This window comes from Neovison vison, chromosome 13 (assembly GCF_020171115.1).
Source record: "Neovison vison isolate M4711 chromosome 13, ASM_NN_V1, whole genome shotgun sequence".
NCBI lineage: Eukaryota > Metazoa > Chordata > Mammalia > Carnivora > Mustelidae > Neogale > Neogale vison.
The window spans coordinates 42,608,553-42,632,055 of record NC_058103.1 but is presented as its reverse complement, the minus strand read 5'-3'; the positions used below and the strand labels follow the sequence as shown (position 1 = coordinate 42,632,055).

Below are 23,503 nucleotides of genomic sequence, written 5' to 3'. Positions count from 1 at the left end.
GCAATGCTCCAAATACAGAGAACAAACTGGACATATAAGCAATGACAAGAGGCCAGTGTGACTAGAGCAGAGAATTGTAGAGGAGACACAAAAGAGGTAGTAGGAGTCCAGAGCTTCTGTCAAGGTCATAGAGGATGTACTATGATATACTTCCAGCTATTTACTGAAAAAAAGGCCAGTTTCCAGAAGGGAGGACTCTCCAATATGCTAACAAATATATGCAGTGATGATTCTACTACTCCTTCCCCCTAAAAGAGCTATGACCATTTACTTGAGTACTGTGCACTAGGGAAAGGGGAACACTCAAACATTTTGAGGTCTGTTGTTTAGAAGGTCCTCGGTGATTCCAGTACTTGATTGACTCCAAGCATCATGGACTCAAGAAAGTGAGGACTTCTGGGAACCAAGAAATAAACGGATTCTTAGCCAAGATCCAATAGCTCCACTACTCCAACTACTGGCTATTTCCCCAGTCTGCAAACATGTAACAGTGATAGACACACTTGATGACTGATGTAACTCCCAGCTGGGTCCTTGGTCCATAGAGTAAGAGCTTTTATAGTGGGGAAGTCCAAGGTGTCTCTGAAATCGCCTCTACTCAATGTAGTAAATCAGGTGGAAGGGCAAAATTTAGTGTCACTCTTAAAGGTCTAAAACAAGGATGAGCAATTTTTTTTCTTAAGGAGCCAGACAGTTAAGTATTTTAGGCCTATAAGCCATACAGTTTTCTTACAACCATTCACCTCTGTCTATGGCTGCATTTGTACTATGGTTGCAATGAATAAACAAAAGGGCATGGCTGTCTATCAGTAAAACTCTAAAAACAGTGTCTACCCCATGCCAACCTCTTATCTAAAGAATGCTGGAGTTATATTCCTCATAATTTTCTCACCTAATTCATTAGTCTGGGTCTTGCCAGACAAATCCTGGAAGGTGATTATCTCAAAATCAACCAGAAAGTAGCCCATTATAAGTGTCATGCCAGATGTAGTATCTCCTATCCTCATGGTATATGGCTAATGATTTGGCAGATACGTTATTTTCTATCCCTATTAAAAAAGAGGATCAGACATGGAACAAACAATGGTATACATTACAGCTTTGCTTCAAGACCATGTGAACTCTCCTATTTCTATTATAACTCTGTACCATTTGGACATTCTGAAGAAAATCTTACTGATTCATCATACGTAACTAACATCATTGGAGAGGTCTTCATAAGATATATGCACTCAAGAGACTGCTATATACTATACAAAGACGCAAGGGCACACTGAATCAGTAAGATTTTAAGGTAATCAGGGCATGCCAAGGCATCTCACCTAAAGTAAAGGACAATTATTGTACCTTGCACCTTCCACCACAAGGACACACAATACCTAATAGGCCTTTCCAGGTTCTGAATGCACATGCTCTGGCACATATATCAAGTGACATAAAAGCAGGAAAGGGGGGGCGCCTGGGTGGCTCAGTGGGTTAAGCCGCTGCCTTCGGCTCAGGTCATGATCTCAGGGTCCTGGGATCGAGTCCCATATCGGGCTCTCTGCTCAGCAGGGAGCCTGCTTCTCTCTCTCTCTCTCTCTCTCTCTCTCTCTGCCTGCCTCTCCATCTACTTGTGATTTCTCTCTGTCAAATAAATAAATAAAATCTTTAAAAAAAAAAAAAAGGCAGGAAAGGGCTGTGCACAAGTGGGGGCCAGACAACCAACACTGCTGTCTGGGTCATACAACTTCACAGACCCTATAATATTAAAGGAATCAAGTGTTTACTAAAGGTATCAGTTTTGGGAAACAATGTCAAGTGGAGTTGTGGCAAGCCGCAGTAGGATAATCACAATACAGATCTCTGGATAATAAAGCAAGACCGTGTCATCTATAGCAGAGAATTATAGACCTTTTAAGAAATAACTCCTGATGTGCCACTGGACCCTGGCAGAGATAGCACACCTAACCACACGGCATGAAGTGAACATGTATCCAGAATTTTAAGGCATGAGCTGGGTTCTAATAGACTCATGAAGTTATTATGCCAAGTGGACTGAGGAACCCGTCATCTTAAGATGGATGGGGTAAACCCAGAATCAGACATGAATGAAACCAGAAAGCAAACTGCATAAGCAGAAAGTCCAAACTCCCATGATCTCTACCATTATTGCACTAGCATTCCTCCTTCAATTAACATGTATAGCCTTATGGGGGATCTCTTACAACCAGGTGATGGAGAAGGAAAAAGCCTGTGCTTGGTTGGTTTTGGAGAGTTGGCTAGGCATGCCAGTATCGACTAAAAATGGACAGCAGCTGCAATTAAAACCTCACTCAGGTGGCCTTGAAATTCAGCAGCAAGAAAAAAAAATCCTCTGAACAGGCAAAGCGTTGCAAAATATACCTGCTCATCAGATTGGGTGGACAGAGAATGGACCTTAGGTTAGCATATATATGGACTCAAAGACAATGGCAAAGGGACTGGCTATGAGAGGGGAAAATTAGAAGACTGAGGATGGAGGAATCTGGGATAAAGGCATGTGGATGGATACATGTAAGTGAGCACAGAGTGTGAAGATCTCTGTATCACCAGAGGCCATCTACCATGGAAGAAGAATCAAACAATCAGGTAGACAAAATGACTCTATCAGTTGACATGAGTCTGCCTTTGCCTAGCATCAGCACCCTGGGGACATGAACAGAGGGGACATGAACAGAGACAACACAGCCCCAAGAGCATGAGGTCCTACTTACTAAAGCTGATCCAGTTACCATAAAAGCTCAATATCGAGCCTAACAGTAACAAAGACCAACTCTAAGCCCCTGAAAGAGCCACATCCTTCAAGCAGACTAATCAGCCACGTAGTAGCATGTTGATTACATTAGTTCCTTTCCAGTCCAGATAAGTAATTCATTCTGACAGGAATAGAAACATTTGAGTTGGGTATGCCTCTCCTCAGAGGGAGTATTGTTTCTGTGGCACTGGATCCCACATACCACATCACCTCAAAGGACTCACTTTACAGCAAAGGAGGTGACCATGGATCCAATGGTCATATCACAGACCACACCACCCAGAAGCTACTAGTCGGACAGGGCATTGGAACAGCCTGCTAAAGGCACAGCTGAAGTTCAGAGACAATAACTATAAAGATGGAGCACTATTCTCCAAAAGGCAGTATATATTCTGAATTTAAAACCTTTATATCATGCTGTGTTCCCACAGGACAAACATGAGTCTGAGAACAATGCGCAAAAGCAGAAGTGGTCCTGCTTATAATGACTCTCAATTTGTGCTTTCTAGTCCTACAATTTTGGGGTCTAGAGAGAGGTCTGATCTCCAAAGGCAAAGATCTCTTCACCTGGGAATATAATAAAAGTCCCATTAAACAATAACTATGAGTGCTGCCTGGGCACTTCAGCTGCTTACATCCAGTGGATAAAGGCAAGAAGAGGAATGACTATCTTTGGCAGAGGCAACTGATTCTAATCAGGAGGTAGGGCTGCTATTACATCATAGGTGCAGAAACAATATTTGTGACACACAGATCTCTTCATGGAGATCTCTTGGTACTCTTTTGACCAATTCTGAAAGTACACAAACAAGCACAGCAACCCTGGCCTAAGAAGGGCATGGTAGCCAGTAAAGCCACCAAGATTAGCAGGGGCATTAGCTAAAGGTAAGGGAGTATTAGAATGGAGACTAGAGAATGGAAACAGAGACTAGAGAAATGAGTATCAGTTGTAACCTGAAACCCGCCACAATAGTGGGAGCCATAGTTCAGCCCACTAACCTAATTTTCCCCCCAACTGGAACGTGAGAGGAGCTGCTTCCCAAGTATATAGGAAAAGGTGGAGTCTAGTGGCACAGGAGTGGTCTGTGGTAGACATAGTGATATGTCATCCAGATCTCCCTTCAAGAAAGGTCTTGTTCTAGCAGCTAGCAGTGTGGTGCTATCAGCAGAGAGCTTTCAGCCGGCAGTATTTTCAGGGATCAGTTCAGTGGCAGAGAACCAATTCATTCAATGTCATACTTTTCCCAGTGTGATCTAGTAATACCTAAGATAGGGATTTTTTTATAAAGGCCTGACCACTTTGGTTCAAAGCAGGACAACTCTGACAGTTCATTTTTGTTCCAGAACTCCCCACTGGGGCCAATAACACCATCACGCGGCCAGCACCATAGCTCTCTTTATCCACAGGCCCAATCCTGCATCCTAACCTTGTCCCTTCACGGATACTCATCCCAAGGGTTCCTCCTAGTAAATATTCTGCACACTAAACTCTGTCTCAAAGTCTGCTTTTCAGAGAACTCAACCTGCAATACTGTGGTAGTTGAGAGATAATGGTAATAGTTCAGATGAAAGTGACAATGGTGAAGGTACTAAGGAATGATCGGGTTCATGACATTTTAAAGGATGTATTCATACAAACTGCTGGATTGGATATGGGGAGAAATTTAAAAAGGAAATCAAGATTACTCATGGAGGATTGCAGCCTGAACAACTAACTGTGTGAATGGTGGGTGGTGTCATTTACCAAGACTGGGAAGAGATGGAAAGAGGGAGTGAGGAAACAACTTCTGCTTTGCCTACGATCTGTTGTGGACACTTATTAGATATACGCCTGGGTGGCTCAGTGGGTTAAGCCACTGCCTTCGGCTCGGGTCATGATCTCAGGGTCCTGGGATCGAGTCCCGCATCGGGCTCTCTGCTCAGCAGGGAGCCTGCTTCCTTCTCTCTCTCTGCCTGCCTCTCCATCTACTTGTGATTTCTCTCTGTCAAATAAATAAATAAAATCTTTAAAAAAAAAAAAGATATACAGTAAAAGAAAATGCAGAGCACATAATGAGAAAAATAAGTTTGTATTACAGGGAAGAACTAGAGCTAGATATAATTTTAGAGTTATTTAAAATCTCAGAACTAGATGACATCTAGGAAAGAAAAGAACATGTCAACAACATTCAAATAGATGGAGGAAAAGGATCCAACAAAAGAGACAAAAGCAGGAAGGATCAGTAGAGGGAGGAGGAAAAATCAGAAGAGAACAGTGTCCTGGAAGGAAAGTACAGGTTTTACCCTCAAAGGCAATTGAATTATCACAAGAGTTTAAGATAAATCAGCTACAGCTCTCAATGGAATGAAAGTTCCAAAAAAGCAAAAAGCAAAACAAAACAAAATGCTTTCTGCTTATAAAACCAAATAAATCCCAGTAACTTGCTCTCTAACATGTAACCTTGCTGCAAAGGCATTTACAATAAGAAAGATAGCCAAACTAGCAGATTTTAAGACTTCCAAATGACCAACTCACCCCAAAATATTCTCAAAGACACCTGTCAACAATTCCCCCCAAAAAATCTTTTAGAATTTCACAAACCTAAGTTACATCCTTACCTTCTACTTTACTACAGTAATTAAAAGCAAAAATTGTCCCAACAAAAACAAAAACCTCAGAAGTATGCACCACAGACTAAAACACTACCATATTAAGTTCAACTTTACATAACTGATTGTTGTGTCAGTCTGTTAAACTGATTTTGTATTTTTTACAACTGCTACCAGTTGTAAGGAAACCATGGAGTTTGTGGTCACATCTACTAAAAATTAAGAAATCATGCTCTTGGACAGGAACATAAATCCCTAATTTAACATTGTTTCTTTGATAAAACTAAACTTCTATGTTTTCTTAAAGTATCTTTCCCAAAAATAGATTGAATGCAATGTGTTACAACCACCCACAAACTAAAAATAAAGTGTAATATTTTCCCCTAGCCTAGATGAAAAAAAAATAAGGCTCAGAGGATTTCAAAAGGAAGTATTTCGGTGTCCTATGAAAGCACTAACCCATGGGTTCACAAGTATTACCTATAAAGTATTTTTATTATATTTATTGTGCATACCACTGCCAAATTAATCTTTAAAACACTGCTTTCTTTTAGTCAGAAACTTCCTATGCAATTCCTAAGCTACTAAGCTCACACTCTTACATCCACCTTTAAGGTTCTTATCTTACACTTCCTACCCAACTTCTTTTACCTCCAAAATGAACAGCCATATTACCATCAGCCTATTCCAGTCTTCTCTTCACATCTATGCTACCTCTGCCTCTTTACCTGTGGCCAGGTAACTCATCCCACGAGGATATTCTTTCTCTTCCAACAATCTAAACACCTTTTTATATTTACTCAAAGCCCAGCTCAATTCCTATTTCCTCCTTGGAGAGCTCCATCCCTACATGACCTTCCCTGATTTTTTCACTTAAACCCCTAACAACGCTTAAAAATTCAAATCTCAACACAGAACAATACTGACACTTGTATCATTTATTGTTTTATAATAACTTTTATAAGTTTCACTCTTCTCCACACTTAAATTGAAACCAAGCATAGCATCTGTCATACATTTCTCTTGCTTCCAACTGTGGTCAACAGAATAATACAGAGCACCACAGATGCACAGTAAGTCAAAACACTTGCTAAATTGGGGCCATGGCCAAATCTCCTGCAAAGGATCCTGAAAAATCAAGCCTTGATCCACATATCCAAAACCACAAAGGCAGTACTACCACTCCACACTTCAAAAATAAGTAACAGGCATTCCCAATTTTGGAAAACTCAAAATTTCAATAAAAACCAAATATGAACCTTATGCAATTCTGGCACTGGAACTAAATTTTACTACATTTAGCCTCTCCTTTTTAACCTCATTTGATTTGTTTTTCACAAGACTCTGTTTTATGGGGGATTAATAGATGAAGTACGTTTAATAAGTATTGATTTTTTTTTCTTTAAAGCACTATAAACCCTTTATTTTGTGTCAGGCTGGCGAAGCAGAAAGGTAGGAAGATAAAGCACATTAAGACACTTAAATGGCAACTAAGGCAAACTCTGCCAAAGTAAGTTTGAAAATTATCTATAACACTATAAGATGAATAATTTTACTTATTTTTTTTAAGATTTTATTTATTTATTTGAGAGACAGTGTGCACTTGAGAGAGAAAAGAAGAGCACAAGTTCAGTGAGGGGCAGAGGGAGAAGCAGTCTCTCCACTGAGCAGGGGTCCCAATGTGGGGCTCCATCCCAGGACTCTGGGATCATGACCTGAGCTGAAGGCAGAAGTTTAACTGAATGAGCCACCCAGGTGCCCCCACTTTTCTAAAGTCAATTTTAACATTCCAACTTGAAGGGCATGCTAGCTCTTTAAACTATGATAAAATTAGCCAATTAATCATATTAGAATTATTTTGAAGATGATTAATTGGTGGTACTTAAGAATTTTATGAAATATTTTAGATTCTCTTATGCAAAAAATCTCTCTTCAGAATGGAATGTATCTCACTTCTGACAGTAAAGTAATATTTGATTTCTATGCCCCAAAGAGAAAGGTAACAGAGTGTTATAGTATTTTTTTTATACCAGTCCAAAAGAACCACAGAATTAGGGTTAAAAATTGCAAAACTAGGGGTGCCTGGGTGGCTCAGTGGGTTAAAGCCTCTGCCTTTGGCTCAGGTCATGATCTCAGGTCCTGGGATGGAGCCCCGCGTCAGGCTCTCTGCTCATTGGAGAGCCTGCTTCCCCCTTTCTCTGCTTGCCTCTCTGCCTGCTTGTGATCTCTGTTTCTCTCTCTCTCTCTCTCTCTCTCTGTTAAAGAAGTAAATAAAATCATTAAAAAAAAAAAATTGCAAAGCTAGAGGGGTGCCTGGGTGGCTCAGTAGGATAAGTGTCTGATTCTTTGATTTCAGCTCAGGTCTTGGGATCTCAGGGTCTTGGGATCAAGCCCCATGCTGGGCTCTGTGCTTAGCGTGGGGTTGGCTTGTTCCTCTCTGCTCCACTCCCATTCATTTTCTCTCTCTCTCTCTAAATATCTCTAAAATAAAGAAATAACATTAAAAAAAATGTTTAAAGCTAGAATGGTCATTAAATATCATCTTACTCTAGACCCTTCATCTCATTTTTATATATAAGTAACTAAAGCAATGAAATTTAAATCTTGTCAAGGTATTAAACCAGTATTCAAATCAGGTATTTTTCCACTCTATTATGGTGTCTTTTAAAATTATATAAACACTATGAAAATTATCACTTAAAGTATCTAACAAATCTTACATTAGCATTTCAAATCAAATATATTTACAAATTTACACATTAAATATATTTACACACACTTAACAAATGCCTCTGGGATCAAATTAAGCAAATAGATCCAAGGACTCGCTCACTTAAAAAAAAAATTATTACAGATTTATTCATTTTAGAAAGCTAAAGTGGGGGGGGGCAAAGGGAGAGGGAGAGCAAGAATCCCAAGCAGACTCCCTGCTGAGCGCAGAGCCCGCCAACCCAAGCTGAAATTAAGATGTGGACGCTCAATCAATGTGAGCCCCTCAGATGCCCTGGAATCATTTACTTTTTTGATTCATTACATCCCTAGAAAGCCAAGATATCTACATATGATAAAGTTAACTACATTCTGTTATTACTATTTTTATATTTCAATTCCAAGGAAAGAAAATAGCATCAGAAAAGTTAGCATAAATTTTTAAAATATCTTATATAAAGATTTATTTATTTATTTATTTGACAGACAGAGATCACAAGTAGGCAGAGAGGGAGGCAGAGAGAGAGGAGAAAGCAGGCTCCTTGCTGAGCAGAGAGCCTGATGCGGGGCTCGATCCCAGGACCCTGAGATCATGACCTGAGCTGAAAGTAGAAGCTTTAACCCACTGAGCCACCCAGGCGCCCCTATAAAAATTTGTAAACTGTATATCACTCAACTCCTGAGCACACCAGGGGCTCAATATTTTACACTAATTACACACACACAGTCAATAAATTATCCTCAACTTAAAGACTTGTTCATTTCAGAAGTTCACCACCAGGTTGGTTTGACTAGAGAATTCAGACTACAAAATACTCAAATGTAAACCCACTACTCTTTAAGCATCTGCCTCTACCTCCACCACTCTAAGGAGAGTGATAGAGGTCTACTAAATCTTGGTGTAGATAAGAAGTTGATCAGCCCTGTTCTAATCATTTACTGCTACATAATAACCACTCCAATAAATGAATGGCTTAAAATAAGAATGATGATGACTTTGTTCACAAATCTGCTATTTGGGCAGGACTCAACAGAGAAATCTCATCTCTTTCCATGTCACATCTGCTGAGGCAGTTCAACTTGGGGCTAGAAGACCTACTTTCAAGTTAACAAGTTGATGTTGATCGTAGTCTGGGAGTTCAGTCAACCAAAAGCCTGGATTCTCCCAATGGGCTATGTAGTGTAGATGCTGGGTTCTAAGAGGGGGGATCAAAAGAAGGACAAGCACATCGACTTTCATGACCTAACCTTGGAAATCACATAAGCAACACTTCTGATACAGTTATAGACCTGCCTAGATTCAAGAAGGGAGCAGGGGCCCTACCCCTCTGTGGGCACAGCATCAACATCCCATTATAGGATAATTAAGATCTGCAGCCATCCTGAAAAACACAACCTTCCACAGCACCTTTGTGTTATTCTCTCCTACTGTTATCTCCTCCCTCTAGGATTATTTCCTATTAGTCTTCTTTGAAGATTTTTTTTCTCCCTGACTATTCTCAATCTAGTCCTCTTCCCAACCCAATTACCAATAATAATTTTAAAAAGCTACTACTCTTCTATGGCATTCTGCTAAGCCATTTAAATTTATCAACTCATTTAATCTTGCAAAAACCCTCTGAGGTTGGTACTATTACTATCCCTATTTTATAGAGAAGAAAAAGGTGTGAAAAGATTAGGTAACTTGTCAAAGATCACAAAATAGTAACAGACAAAGCTGAGAGATGTCATCCATTCCTAAGTCTATCTAACTGCCACCCATAAAGAATAACAACTCCCATGATAATTTGTATCTCTAGCTGTAGTTTTCTCCTGAGTTACTAATTCTTATTTCCCACTGCCCTCTGGACTTCTTCACCAGAATATCTTACTAAAAATTTAAAATGTAGTTTTTTAAAAAAAATAAATACATTATTCCTTCCCCCTGAAAGGTTCTTCCTGTTTTCTCTGTCACAGTTACTTCCCAACTTCAAAAATTTGGAATTAACTCCTCAGTAACCAAAATTTTTTGATTCTTCTTCAAAATGTCATCCCACATTTGTTATCTTCTCTGTCCCACTGAATTTCACCTGCCTGAATTAATCAATCAATAGATAATTCTGGACTACCTACTAAAAGACAAGAACTATGCCAGGTTGGGTACACCCTCTATTTTCCCAACTATCAATCTTTTTCCCCACTGAAAGCCATTCTTCACAGTAACATTAAAATCATCTGCCTCGGGGCACCTGGGTGGCTCAGTGGGTTAAAGCCTCTGCTTTCAGCTCAGGTCATGGTCCCAGGGTCCTGGGATCGAGCTGCGCATCAGGCTCTCTGCTCGGCAGGGAGTCTGCTTCCCTTCATCTCTCTGCCTGCCTCTCTGCCTACTTGTGATCTGTCTGTCAAATAAATAAATAAAATCTTTTAAAAAAAAAATCATCTGCCTCTCCACTCCTCTCTCCCCACTCAAAAAGTCGTATCAGCTTCCATAAGTGTAGCCTGTAAGGAGGCCTTCTCGAAGATTCCACCAAACTGCCTCGTGGTCTCAGTGCCTTGCTGTGGGCCACCACTCCACATGCCTAAAACATGCATACTCAGACCCTATCTTTTCTCAGTATTTCCTAAACATACCACACCTTAAAAATCAGTCACTTCTGTCTCTGCCTTGGAATGCCCTTCTGCTTGAAAAGTCTCTACTCACCTATCAACACCCAATTTATATGTCATTACTTTATGAAACCTTTCCTAATTATCCCAGGAAGAGATTCTGTACTTGTACAACAGTCTTATCTATTAATGTGTCTCCCTGTGATACCATAAAATAATAAGAAATGTATATTTTATTTTAAGAAATACATATTTTAGTCTTTGTACTCAATTCCTAAGGCCTTTGTTTTTTCCTAAGTGATAAATGTGCTAGGAACATCTTTTGTTCTAATATTTGGTCTTTGACCCTGGTTCCTGACACAGAGCTCCTAATACCCTTGTAATTTCCTAAGTGATGTGGTTGATAGTAATGTCTTACATGGAACTCCTAAATCTTGTAATTTCCTGAGTGACAGAAGTGTCTTTTGTTCTACTGAAGCAATAGGGCTCCTGGATGGAGGCTGGTCACCAGAAAGATCAAGCATGATTAGAAGCCCCTCTACTCCTGAGTTAACTAAGTTAATAACTAGTAATTCCTATGTGATGAAGCCTCCATAAAAATCCCTAAAGTATGGGGTTCAGAGAGTTTCTAGGCTGCTGAATACATCAAGGTACTGGGAGGGTGGTACACCCAGGGAGAGCTTGAAAGTGCTACACTCTTTCCCCCATCCTTGCCCTAGGCATCTCTTCCATCTGGTTGTTCCTGAGTCATATCCCTTTAAAGTAAACTAGTAATCTAGTTAGTAAACCATTTTCCTGAGTTCTGTAAGCTGTTCCAGCAAATTATCGAACCTGAGGAGGGAGTCATGAGAACTCCAATTTATAGCTAGACTGTCAGAAGCACAGGTGACAACTTGGACTGCAACGGGTATCTAAAATGGGGACATACTTATGGTACTGAGCCCTTAACTTCTGGGTTCTGAGGTAACTCCCGGCAGACAGTGTCAGAACTGAAATGAATTACAGAACACCCAGTGTCTGCTGGAAAACAGAAATGTTGTAGGTGAAATCCCCATATATCTGGTGTCAGAGTAAGGAGACTAGCCTTGGTGTTGACAGAACAGAGTTCTTTTCCTTTCACTCCCCCAACTAGGTTTTTAACTTAAACCATGTTTTAACTCCAGTACTTGACATGACTTCTGCCCTAGTACTCAATAAATGTTTGCTGAATGAACACATTTTCTCAAATACATGATAATTAATTAATTAGTAGCCAGGTTCCACAATTATCTAACAGCTAATATGGCTAAAACAAGTAGCATTTCAGCAACCAGAAGGTAAAGGGGGCAGTCTTTACTTATATATATCTCATGTTTGTTAATATATATTTACCTAGTTAATTGAACAAGAGAGATCTTTTTTCAGTAACTGTGTTTAAATATTTTGTAACTTAGTTTGAAAACTCAAGAAACATAAATGTGTCTGTGTGCAAAAATGTGTTCTTGGCTATTTAAATTCTAATCTGGAGGTCAAACAACCATTGTTACCATGTTCAAAATACCTGACCTCAAATAAAATTATCAAGGCGCCTATACTTAACAGGAAAGAAAACACTTTAATTCCAAATCCTGGCATTTAGGATCTCCACAGTTAAACCCCCAATTTACCTTACATGCAATTCCTCTTCTTTATGCATGCTATACTACAGCCAAAGTAGAACTCTTCCCTTGCCTCAAGGATCTACACTTATTTCCCTTTTTTGTCTTGGATTTTATTGTCTGCTTTATTAAAAAGTCCTTCCACCCAGCTGTATAAACTCAAATCTAACAGATCCTTACTGTATCACTCAAATGCCACTTCCTAATCCTTTCCACTTCTGGAGGTAATCTTCCCATTCTCTCAATTCCTATAACACTTTATCTTTAACACTATTTATAAGTTTATTTCCAATGTAAACCGTTATATATCTTCATTCTCTCTCCATAATTAATAATAAGGGCAGGTTCTAAATGTAACTCAACATTGTCCAAAGTACATTTCATGGAATTCACAAAATTAACAAGCAGTAGAAAATATAACTGTCTCATGGTCAACTAGTTTGGGTCAACTAGTTCTCAGAACCTTTAATATACTAAGGTATGATGTAATTCTCTCCGAAAGCAAAGTATGCCCATTTCCAAAACTTACTTGGTCTCTAAACCATTTTCGATTTTTTGCAGCTCATTCCATAATATTATTATTTCTATGGCATGCCTTTGATATATGTGCTGCCTAAGCAAGCACTCTATGGCATGCTTTTGAGACATGCAGCCTCATTAATCTTGGCACCTTATCTTGAACTTAATAGGTATTCAACAAATATTTGTTGAATGAATGGGTAATAGATCCTGGTTAACAATAGACTGTACCATAAAGGCAGCCTGCCCAAAAAGAAGACTCCAGGAATGACAGAAGAGAAAAACAGCAAGTGAGAGGGGAGTACAATGTCCTCAATTGTGCAGTAAGAGAAGAAAGAAATACTTATAAGAACAGAAGAATTCACTACCCCAGCCACTTTTTTATATGCAGGGAACATAATCTAAACCACATGGGAAAGCCTGTTTACAATGTCCATCCTGAAGTAATAATTTAGCTCACTGGAGATAGAATCTTTCAGAAAATTTGTCAACAAGGGTTGAAACTATGAAGGTATTCTTGCCAATTTCTAGAATATACACTATTCAAGTAACTGAATCATCTATTACTTTAGCATTTCTGCCAACTGAAGAAATATCCTGGAGTTTGATTTTGTCATATAAGGGTGCTTACGTTATAAAAGGAAGTCTCACAGGACCAACACTAAGATTTTAAAAGAAGTAGAGTTAACACTTAAAAAACTTCATGGATTCAAAGCATAATTTTGTATTGATGTAACCTCTTTTTCAATGTGGAAATGAAAGGAGAATTCAACTTAATCAGTCATTAAAACCAGGATGCATAAAAACAAAATATCCTGACTATATCCTGAACTGTTTCCTACAGCTCTCCAGCTGTGACTAAGAAATGGAAGGGAAAAAGACACTCCCTGAAATGTCCTACAATCTAGACCCTGTGGCAGTAGCAACAGGAAATAGCAGCAATGGCTGAGGTTTGTTTTTTATTTTCCTCCTCACTCTAACGCAAAGACCAACTTTTCACGTAGGGAGGAAAGCTTACCCAAGAATAGAGTGCACTGTAGGCTGAAAAGATAAATACATTTCTTAATTGTAACTATTAACATTTAGTTATAACTTTTAACATAATGGGCTTTTAAATGTGATGAAGCAACAAGAGAAGGTCACATGATTTAAGATCTATAAGCATGTTTAAGGTTGCCCTATGAACCTTCTGGCAGACAGGACTGGTCTGTCTCTATCATCACTGATCAGTTAAGACAATTACCAGCTATACATAACAAGTCACTCAGCTACATTACACCCTAATTTGGTTCAATTACTTTACTAAATAGCATGATCTTAGAAAGCAAATATATATTTATTTCATAGTCATATATATATATATACACACACACACATATACACACACACACGCACATATACACACACACACATGCACATATATATATACACACACACAAACACACACATATATCCCCTTTACCCTTGGGGGGGCAGAAATCAAATATATTTTCAGTTAAGTTAGGTGGAGTCATGTGGTCCAACATCTAAAGAAAAATAGACATAATATGCATAATATGGTCTGAGATACAGAATTCATTAAGTCACAGGTTAATGCTTTATAAACCCTGTAGGAAAAATAGTAAGTTTTCTATGAATAGCTGACTGGTCACATATTTCATTTAGCAAATTAAAGATCTCAATTTCATAAACAGCTTTCTACCTTCATAAGATGTGAAACTTAAAACAAGGAACTACAGAACTGTTTAGAATCTTACCCAGAAACACACAGTAAAAGCTTTTAACAGAAGAGTGTCTCTCTGCTCCTGCATCAATCAATAAACAGATGGCACGATTTTGGAATTAGAGAAGTTAACACAATATACCTCCTAACACATCTGAGAACATACAATTAATATTTCCAAATTCTTTCTTGTAATTATAATCGTTCACTCACAAATTACTATTTGATTATTAGTTATTATAACAATGGTATGTTATTCCTCTCAACAAAAGCATTATCTACCCAAGAGCTCACAGGAACCCAAAATATAGTAACAGTAACAAATAAAAAGTTCCCAATTTTTGTAAAAACTGTGGCATTCAAATTTTAAGCCAAAAACCTGCTGACTCAAGCAGAAAAAGAATCCAATCTTCACTTGCCGAACCGTAGTCTTCTCACTTATTACACTTCTGCTATTCAATTTGAAACACACACACAAAAAGGGATTTTGCTTCCTTTTCCTTTACATCTCTGTTTTCATTTCCTTTACAAAAAGAGATCCTTCGTATGTTTCATTGTTTGGTGGTCCAATTAGAATTTTCCTCTTCTATTTATCTCAAACATCATAGCTGCTTCTTATATTGAATTTCACTAAATTAAATTTTAAGTTTTAGGGAGTGAAAACGTTCAAGGAAACACGTTTGAATCCTCATGGTTTCAGGCGCTAAGGATTCTCCAGCTTGCGGTTACATGGCTTTAAAATACATTTAAATTCCTGGAGACCCGAACATAAATGTTAATTTCCAGTTTCGCCTCCCCCTTAAGTCTGAAGGGCTAAGTAGGCCTTTATTGTCCTAAAAAACACTTCAACCTTCTCGAATGTGAAGGAAAACTGGCAGGCACCTGAGGGCCACTTGTAACGTTTACTAATGGAATAACTGTAATTACTCAACAGCAAGAAGCCCCCAGTCGTCCCAATCTCAGGTGGTCCCCTTAGAATATTACGCGAGGATCCAAGCGACAAGACGGGGCTCGCCCAACCTGGGGCTGCAGGCTCTTCTCTCCGCGCCCTGAGTCAGCCTTTCCCACTTCTCATCCCGAGTACATCTTTCAAACCCTAAACCTCCGAGGCTCCCCCTCCAGCCCTGCGGACAAAACCAGCCCTCCTCCTTTCGGACTCCAGTTCCCTTCCCTGCCCACCTCCCCACCCGGGTCCCCAAGCCACCCCTCCCCCATTTCATGCTCCGCCCGCGCCGCCACCGGAGCCGCCACCCCACCCCTCGCCTTTCGCACCTTTCCTCCCCTCCGCCCGCCCACCTCGCTGCCCGCACCCCGGGCCGGCCACTCCCCGACGAGTCGCCGGGGCTCACCTCGAAGAGCTCGGCCGTCGTAGCCATCCCGGCCGGCTGAGACGCTCGCCTCGCACTGGAAGCCGTCTCTTCTTCACATGCTGCGCCTCAGCGGCGCCGCGCACAGGTCCCCTCTCGGCTCGCCAGCTCTGGCTCGGGGACGCCGCGGGCTCCCCCACTCCCCACAGAGTCCAGGCAGGGCGAGAGGGCGGCCATGAAGCGAAGCTGCAGACGCCTGTCAGCTGCCTCCCGGCGCCGCCCGCGCCGCTCCCATTGTCACCGCCTCGTACGCCGGAAGTGGAGCTGCGCGCGCCGGTGTGGCTGGCGGGAGGGGCCGGAGAGGGAAGCCTGCAGCCGGCGAACGGCAGAGAGACTCGTCGCTGGGGCGCGTGAGGAACCATGATCCTTGCGGGCCACCGTCCCGGAAGTGGACCTTGGAGGAAGAGAGTGCTGGGGTTCCTGGGGAGGATAGGTTTTCGGCATTCTAGGTGAGGATTCGCAGAAGTGTTGTGGCAGGTGTTGACAGGAGGGACTCAGAGGTTTTAGTCACTTCACCAGAAGGAGCCCAACCTGTTTGTGGTGGGGCAGAAAGTGGCCTCGGGTCTTCTGGTAGGAGCCCATCAGAACGCCGGTCTGTGTCCTTTTTCCGTAGCGACTTTAAGGACGTGGCGACTTTAGGGATGAGCTGATGCTTTAGTGGCTTGTTATGGCCCAGCGGGCAGTGTGGCTCATAAGCCACGAGCCGGGAACTCCTCTTTGTGGCACCGTCAGATTCTCCAGGTAAATGCAGCTTGAATTCTCAGGGGTGATGGATCGGAGGGATGGATGATGTACTGTACTTTTGGGATGTGTCTTTGTCCGCGGCCTTGGTCAACTTATTTAATTTCTGTTTTATCTGTTAATTGGAAGTTTTAACACCACTACGTAATAGTATTTTGAGAATTAAGTGTGTTGATGTTTAGCACATTTAAGTATTATGAGCTTTTCAATATTACCATTACTGTATCTTAAAATTAACTTCACCTGGGGTACCTGGGTGGCTCAGTTGTTAAGTGTCTGCCTTTGGCTCAAGTCATGATCCCATTGTCCTGGGATCGAGCTCCACATCAGGCTCCCAGCTCAGTGGGAAACCTGCTTCTCCATCTCCCACTCCCCCTCCCACTCTCTGTCTCTCTTTCTCTCTCTCGGTCAAATAGATAAATAAATCTTTAAAAAAAAAAAAAAAGATTAACTTCACCTGCTTAGAGTTGAGATGGAGATGACCAAAGACAAGAAAAGGAAACTAACTTACTGAGCACTAAGCATGTTTCATATTTTTCTACTTTCGTTAATAAAGATCACTCAAGGACATTTTAGCTCATTCTTCCGGAAAATCTGGGCTGATCAATAAAAGACTATTATTTTCATATTATGTTTCATTCTTAGAAACTTGCAAATGGGTTACTTTAAAATTCCTAATTGAAGAAAATTGGAAAAGTGCAAAAAATAAAATCATATTCATTTCTTCTTAGATGGTGTAAACTGACCTGGCTCCACTTTTAGAATTTGCCACATTCTATCAAAATAGCTCTGTGATGAGAATTATACAATAACTCATTGTAAAATGTAAGTGGCAGTTCTGTAATCTGTATCACCTTTTATTCTTAGTGGCTATTGACAGTTCTTTCTTGCCAACATATTTATTCTTCCCTGAGGAAAGCTCTGTAGGGAGGTAGCATAGCTTTGCATTGAGACTGAGGCAGATAAAGATGAGTGTGATTTTAAAGGAAAGTGGTTGGTGGTGTGGGTATGAAAGATTACCTCTTCACAACCCAAACATTCTTTTTTTTTTTTTTTTTTTTTTTGTTGTTGTTGTTGTTACTGAGAGTATCAGAGTTAAAGTTTACCATTTTCTCCTGAATACCTGGCTTGCTTTGTTGTTGTTGTATCTCAAGTAAGGAAGGAGTTTAATAATACTTAGTATGTTTCAGCAACCTGATTGGTTCATCCAAAGTGCTTATATTCCTTTGAGTATCTTTATTTCTGCCATTCTTCTTCTCATAGGTGACTCTTAGGTATTTTTTGCTATCCCTTTATTTGTGTTTGCCTATGCATTTTTCAAATTACACAATTAAGTGTGCTATAGACTTCATTTTCTTATATTTGCCAGACTTCTCAGCACTATTTTTTTTTAATTTTTAAAAAGATTTTATTTATTTATTTATTTGTCAGAGAGAGAGAGAGCGCGCACGTACTAGCAGGCAGAGTGGCAGGCATAGGTGGAGAGAGAAGCAGGCTCCCTGCCAAGCAAGGAGCCCGATGCGGGACTCGATCCCAGGACTCTGGGATCATGACCTGAGCTGAAGGCAGGGGATTAACCAACTGAGCCACCCAGGCGTCCCCTCAGCACTATTTTAAAGAAATACCCATATTACTTTGTGTTCATCCAGAGCAGCACTGTCCAATAGAATTTTCTGCAATGAAGGACATGAGAAATGTTCTAAATCTATGCCGTTAATATTGTAGCCACTAGCTACATGTAGCTATTGTGCTTTTGAAATTTGACACTTACAACTGAGGAACTCAATTTTGTTTAATTTTAAGTTTAAATAATCACATGTGGCTAGTGGCTCCTATTTTGGACAATGCAGGTCTAGTCCATTGCTCTGTTGTACTCTATGGTTTAATCCTCCATGTTTTACCTGTACTCTTCCCCTAGTGATGATAATCCCAGGTTGCCTCCAACTCAGCCATCAGAACGGTGATGTAGTAGGCAGCCTCAAAAGGCTAATAGGACCTATCTATGCTGATTTTGACTAAATATTGCCAAGTAATTATCTCTTCAGAATACTTTCTCTAATCTACACTCTTCTCATCAGCAGTAAGCAAAAGTTCCTATATCTCCATTCATTCTTTCCTAACCTTTATTCTAGTTTTTGTCAATATTGCTCTAAAGGAGATCATATTTTCATTTGCATTTCTCTGTGTAGCTGTGATTGTTAGCCCTTTGGATTTCCTCTTCTGTGGATTGCTTGGACATTTCCTTGTCCATTTTATCTTTGTGGGTTGCTATTAGTCTGTTTGTTTTCATGTTAATTTTCTCCTGACATTAATTTGCTGTGTATTCTTCTGTATTCGTTGTATATTCTTGATACCACACCTTTGTCATTTTTAGGTACTACAGATATTTTCTCTCATTTTGTCATTTTCAACTTTATGTATCACTTGATTAAACAGAAACCACTAATTTTATTACAGTCAAAGTCATTAGTACTTTGGGAGTTTTCTTGAGGTCATTCTCTATCCTTATTTTCCAAAGATATCTTGTTAATATTATTTTCTTCTAACTATCATTTTATCTGTCCTGCTTAGGTCGTCTTTATTCCATCTTCAGGTGTGGTATTAATAGAGGGATCCATTTTTCCCTATAGGATGGGCCAATTTTCCTGTATGTTTAGTGTATTTTTTCATTATATATATATTTTTCATTGATTTGTGGGGCTATTGAGAGGTGATTACGTTTCTCTTATAAATACTGATCTGTTCCAGTTCTATTACTTTATTTCCTCTTCTTGGACCAGTACCATACTGTATTTATATCTATGGCTTTGTAACTTATCTTAATATCTTACAGAGATAAGATTTTTTTTACTGCTTATAAAAATAAGTTCCTTGAAGAACCCATTGTTGTTTTCAGTTTTTTGTTGTTTTTTTTTTCTCATTGTACTCAGGGTATTTCAGAAGAAAATTCAGATATGTCTGGGTGGGCTTTTCAGCATCTCTGTGGAGGGAGCAAGTTGGGTTCAAATAACTCATCTGTCATTTATTAATTCTGTATCATTAAAGAAATTAGTTTTATTATTTTTCATTTTGTGGCCTCTTGGGCCTGGTGTAAGAGCTAAACATACATACTCTGGCATATTATCCACATATATGCCAAAGGTTAATGGCCATCACTTAAGAGTTTTAAAAGTCGATGGTCTGTCTGTATGCAATTACATTTCCCAAAACAAAACTTGGTTTAGATTCTGATTTAGAAGTTTGCTGTCCAGATGTATGGTAATAGTATCTTAAGTATGGCTTAGATTGTTATTGTACCCCGTAATTGTAGGGCCCAAAATTTGAGTCCTATTTTAGAAAAGGTCTAGAATAAATCTGAAATCGTAGGTTGAGTTATTCAACAAAATATTTATTAGCACATACCAGGGTATTGTGTACATTGCCAGATTAACTTCTTATCTTTACATCCAACATTGAAATTCTTACACTTAAGAAGGACTTTAATTATCCTCCAGATAACCAAAGGATAAGACACTGGGCTAGAGCTTAGTCCAAAGGTCTCAACTATTATCCAGAGACCCAGAGAAAGAAATGGCATGGTATTCAACTGCTAAGCCATTACTGGAGGGTAGCTAATTCTTTTCTTTTGTCAATAAAGAAGTACATCAGAATGTGAGTGAAGTTTACTAATATACAGATAACTTTGAATACATTCCTATTTTTCTTTTTAAAAATTATTAGTAAATATTAATATCTAATTAAGGGTATTATTGAAAAAAATATGTTAGCCAGGTGTGTTTTGATTTTTGGTGGGAATTGCTGATGTATTCTTTAGACACCCCTTTATTTTACAAATAAGAAAATAGACTTAGGGAAGTTAGGTGACTTACACAGAAGTTAATAGCCTATAACTAACTTTGTTCTGGACATGAGAGTGGAGCAAAAAGGAATAGGAGAAAATACATCTTTTTTTTTTAAAACTAAGAAAATGTGATGTAACATTTTATAAATGAAGCATCTTCTAGTCGTTTTCCCCAAAAAAGGATAAATTAGTAACTTACTATTCGGTCTAAGATGTGCAAACCATAAAAGATTATTCAGATTTTATTTTTATTACCTCATAATATCTTTCAGGGCCATAGAGATAAACATTTTTATTGCTAAAATATTCTTATATTTTAAGGAGAAGACCCAGGATATTTGTTATTCACTATTAATTGAGTAGAATAGAACATTCCTTTTACATTTGCATCATCTCAACTAATGAATCCGAAATTATGGCAGATTAAATTGAACCACTTCTTTTGATTCTCCTCTACTAAGATGGAATGGGGGGGGAGTGTCTTAGAGATGCCCGAAAAGTCCAAGTATACATTCCTGGCCTACCAAGCAGGAATCTGAGTGGCCAAGAAACTGGAATTTTGAATTAGAACCATGTGCTCTACCTATTTATTTGTTTGTTTGTTTATTTTTTTAGATTCTTTAAAATGTATTTATGACAGAGATAGCGAGAGAGGGAACACAAGCACAGGGGAGCAGGAGAGGAAGAAGCAGGCTCCCCACTGAGCAGGGGATCCCAGAACGCTGGGATCATGACCTGAGCCAAAGGCAGACGCCTAACAACTGAGACACTCAGCTACCCTGTGTGCTGTACCTATTTAAAAAATTAACTAAATTGGGCTATTTTCAGTAATAAATAATGACATTATAATTTCAGATAATATACCAAGTATACAACAGTTAGTTATTTCAGTAGAAAATTTAATATGTGATAAGTTTTTTTGGTTGTGGTTTTTATGGGTATATGTATTTGTTACTGTGTGTTTTGTTGTTATTACTCTTAGCCTTGTATTTTGGGTTTGTTTTTATTTGGGGGCTTTGGGGGGTTTTTCTGTTTTTATTTTCCTTGGAAGAACCATTTATAATATTTTTGTTTCCATAATTCAGACGGTATCCAACTGTTGAAAAACGAGCCAGAGTCTTCAACGGAACAAGTTATGTGCCTATTCCTGAAGATGGTCCCTTTCTTAAAGCACTGCTTTTTGAACTTAGATTATTGGATGATGATAAGGACTTCGTAGAAAGTCGTGATAGCTGTTCACACATCAATAAAACATCTGTCTATGGACTCGTAGTAGGAGGTGGAGAACTCTGGCCAGTTGTTGCTTTTCTGAAGAATAACATGATATATGCTTGTGTTCCACTAGTTGAACAAACTTTATCCCCTCATCCACCATTAATTAGCATTAGTGGAATTTCACAAAGCTTTGAACTTCTTTTTGGGATACAGGATTTTCTTTTCTTGGGTCAAAGAAATGACACTGAGTTAAATACAAAATTGAACCAACTGCCTGATTTGTTTCTACAAGCTTGTCCGTTTGGAACTTTGTTAGACGCCAACTTACAGAATTCATTGGACGGTATTAATTTTGCTTCCGTGACACATCCACAAAAACAGCCAGCCTGGAGAGTTGGAACATACAAAGGAAAACCACAAGTTTCTATTTCTATCACTGAAAAGGTAAAATCCATGCAATATGATAAACAGGATATAGCAGATACATGGCAAGTTGTTGGAGCTGTCACTTGCAAGGTGAGATTTTCTCTGATACTTGTTTTATCCTACCATTCAACACCAGTGAAGAAAAGTAAAATTTTCTAACTTTATTTTACATTGTTTCATGACATTATTGATTTTTATCATAAATAGCAATCATTAAATATGTGAAATTTTGGAATATTACTTTTTTGCATTCCTTATGAATTGAATTTTTTTTAAAGATTTTTATTTATTTGAGAGAGAGAGAGAGAATGCACAAGCCAGAAGGAGAGGGAGAAGCAGACTCCCCACTGAGCAGGAAGCCTGATGTGGGCTTGCATCTCAAGACCCCAGGACCATGACCTGAGCTGAAGACAGATGCCCAACTGAGTCCCTTCTTATTATTTATATTAGTTATATATGGCTGCATACTGAATTGTCCCATTATCCCCACAATAAACATTTATTATCCTCATAGGAACATCTAGTGTAGAGTCTACCATGAGATCACAGTCAAGATTGCAGCTGGAGCTATAGTCGCCTGAGGGTTTGATTGGGGCTGGAAAATCTACTTGCAAGGTGGCTCACTCACATGGGTAGCAAGTTGGTGCTGGTTGTTGGTGGGAGGAGTCCGTTCTTTTCCATATGAACTTCTCAATAGGCTATTTAAGAATATCCTCACAACTTGGTGACTGGCTTCCTATAGATCAAATGATGAAAGAGAGAGAAAGAGAAGGCACATAATAGAAGCTGTTCTTTTTATTACCTCAGCTAAGGTCAGATGGTACCACTTTCACCACTTTTTGTTCCATAGAATCAGGTCACTAAGTCCAGTCCACATTCAAGGGGACTAGAATTAGGCTTCACCTTTTGAAAAGAGTAATGTCAAAAGAATTTGTGAAAATATTTTAAAACTATCATACCTATTTTCCATTTTCTTCAAAAGGATGAAATTGACAAATCTTTGTTTTAATATCTAAAACCATTTTGAAGGGCTCTTATATTATTTAAACATATTTATAGGTTAATATAGGGTTCTCTGGTTTCAGGATAGAAAAATAGGAAATGACAATAAGAGTAACAATATAATTAGTAGTGAAGAGTGCCATTTTGAATAAGAATTGAAAATTAAACCTCTCGGGGCGCCTGGGTGGCTCAGTGGGTTAAAGCCTCTGCCTTCGGCTCAGGTCATGATCCTAGGGACCAGGGGAGCCTGTTTCCCCCTCTCTCTGCCTGCCTCTCTGCCTACTTGTGATCTCTATCTGTCAAATAAATGAATAAAATCTTTAAAAAAAAAAGAAAATTAAACCTCTCTATAATTTCTACTATATAGCAGTA

The 23,503-nt window shown here is 39.1% G+C and overlaps 2 protein-coding genes across 3 annotated transcripts in view; one reads left to right on the top strand and one right to left on the bottom strand.

The window, feature by feature from the left end:
• Positions 1–16,144, bottom strand: part of EXOC5 (exocyst complex component 5) — a 63,041-nt gene extending 46,897 nt beyond the window's left edge. Inside the window, exon 1 of the mRNA XM_044230746.1 lies at positions 15,889–16,144. Coding sequence (XP_044086681.1) covers positions 15,889–15,915 — 27 coding nt within the window. The 5' untranslated portion in view covers positions 15,916–16,144. The remainder of the gene's footprint in view (positions 1–15,888) is intronic.
• A 60-nt stretch (positions 16,145–16,204) lies between these two features.
• Positions 16,205–23,503, top strand: part of AP5M1 (adaptor related protein complex 5 subunit mu 1) — a 25,062-nt gene continuing 17,763 nt past the window's right edge. The window contains exons 1-2 of one of the 2 annotated variants that reach the window (XM_044230748.1): positions 16,205–16,355; positions 21,574–22,219. In XM_044230748.1, coding sequence (XP_044086683.1) covers positions 16,267–16,355; positions 21,574–22,219 — 735 coding nt within the window. In that variant the 5' untranslated portion in view covers positions 16,205–16,266. Of the gene's footprint in view, positions 16,648–21,573; positions 22,220–23,503 lie in introns of both variants that reach the window. The other variant, XM_044230749.1, reaches the window with a different exon arrangement.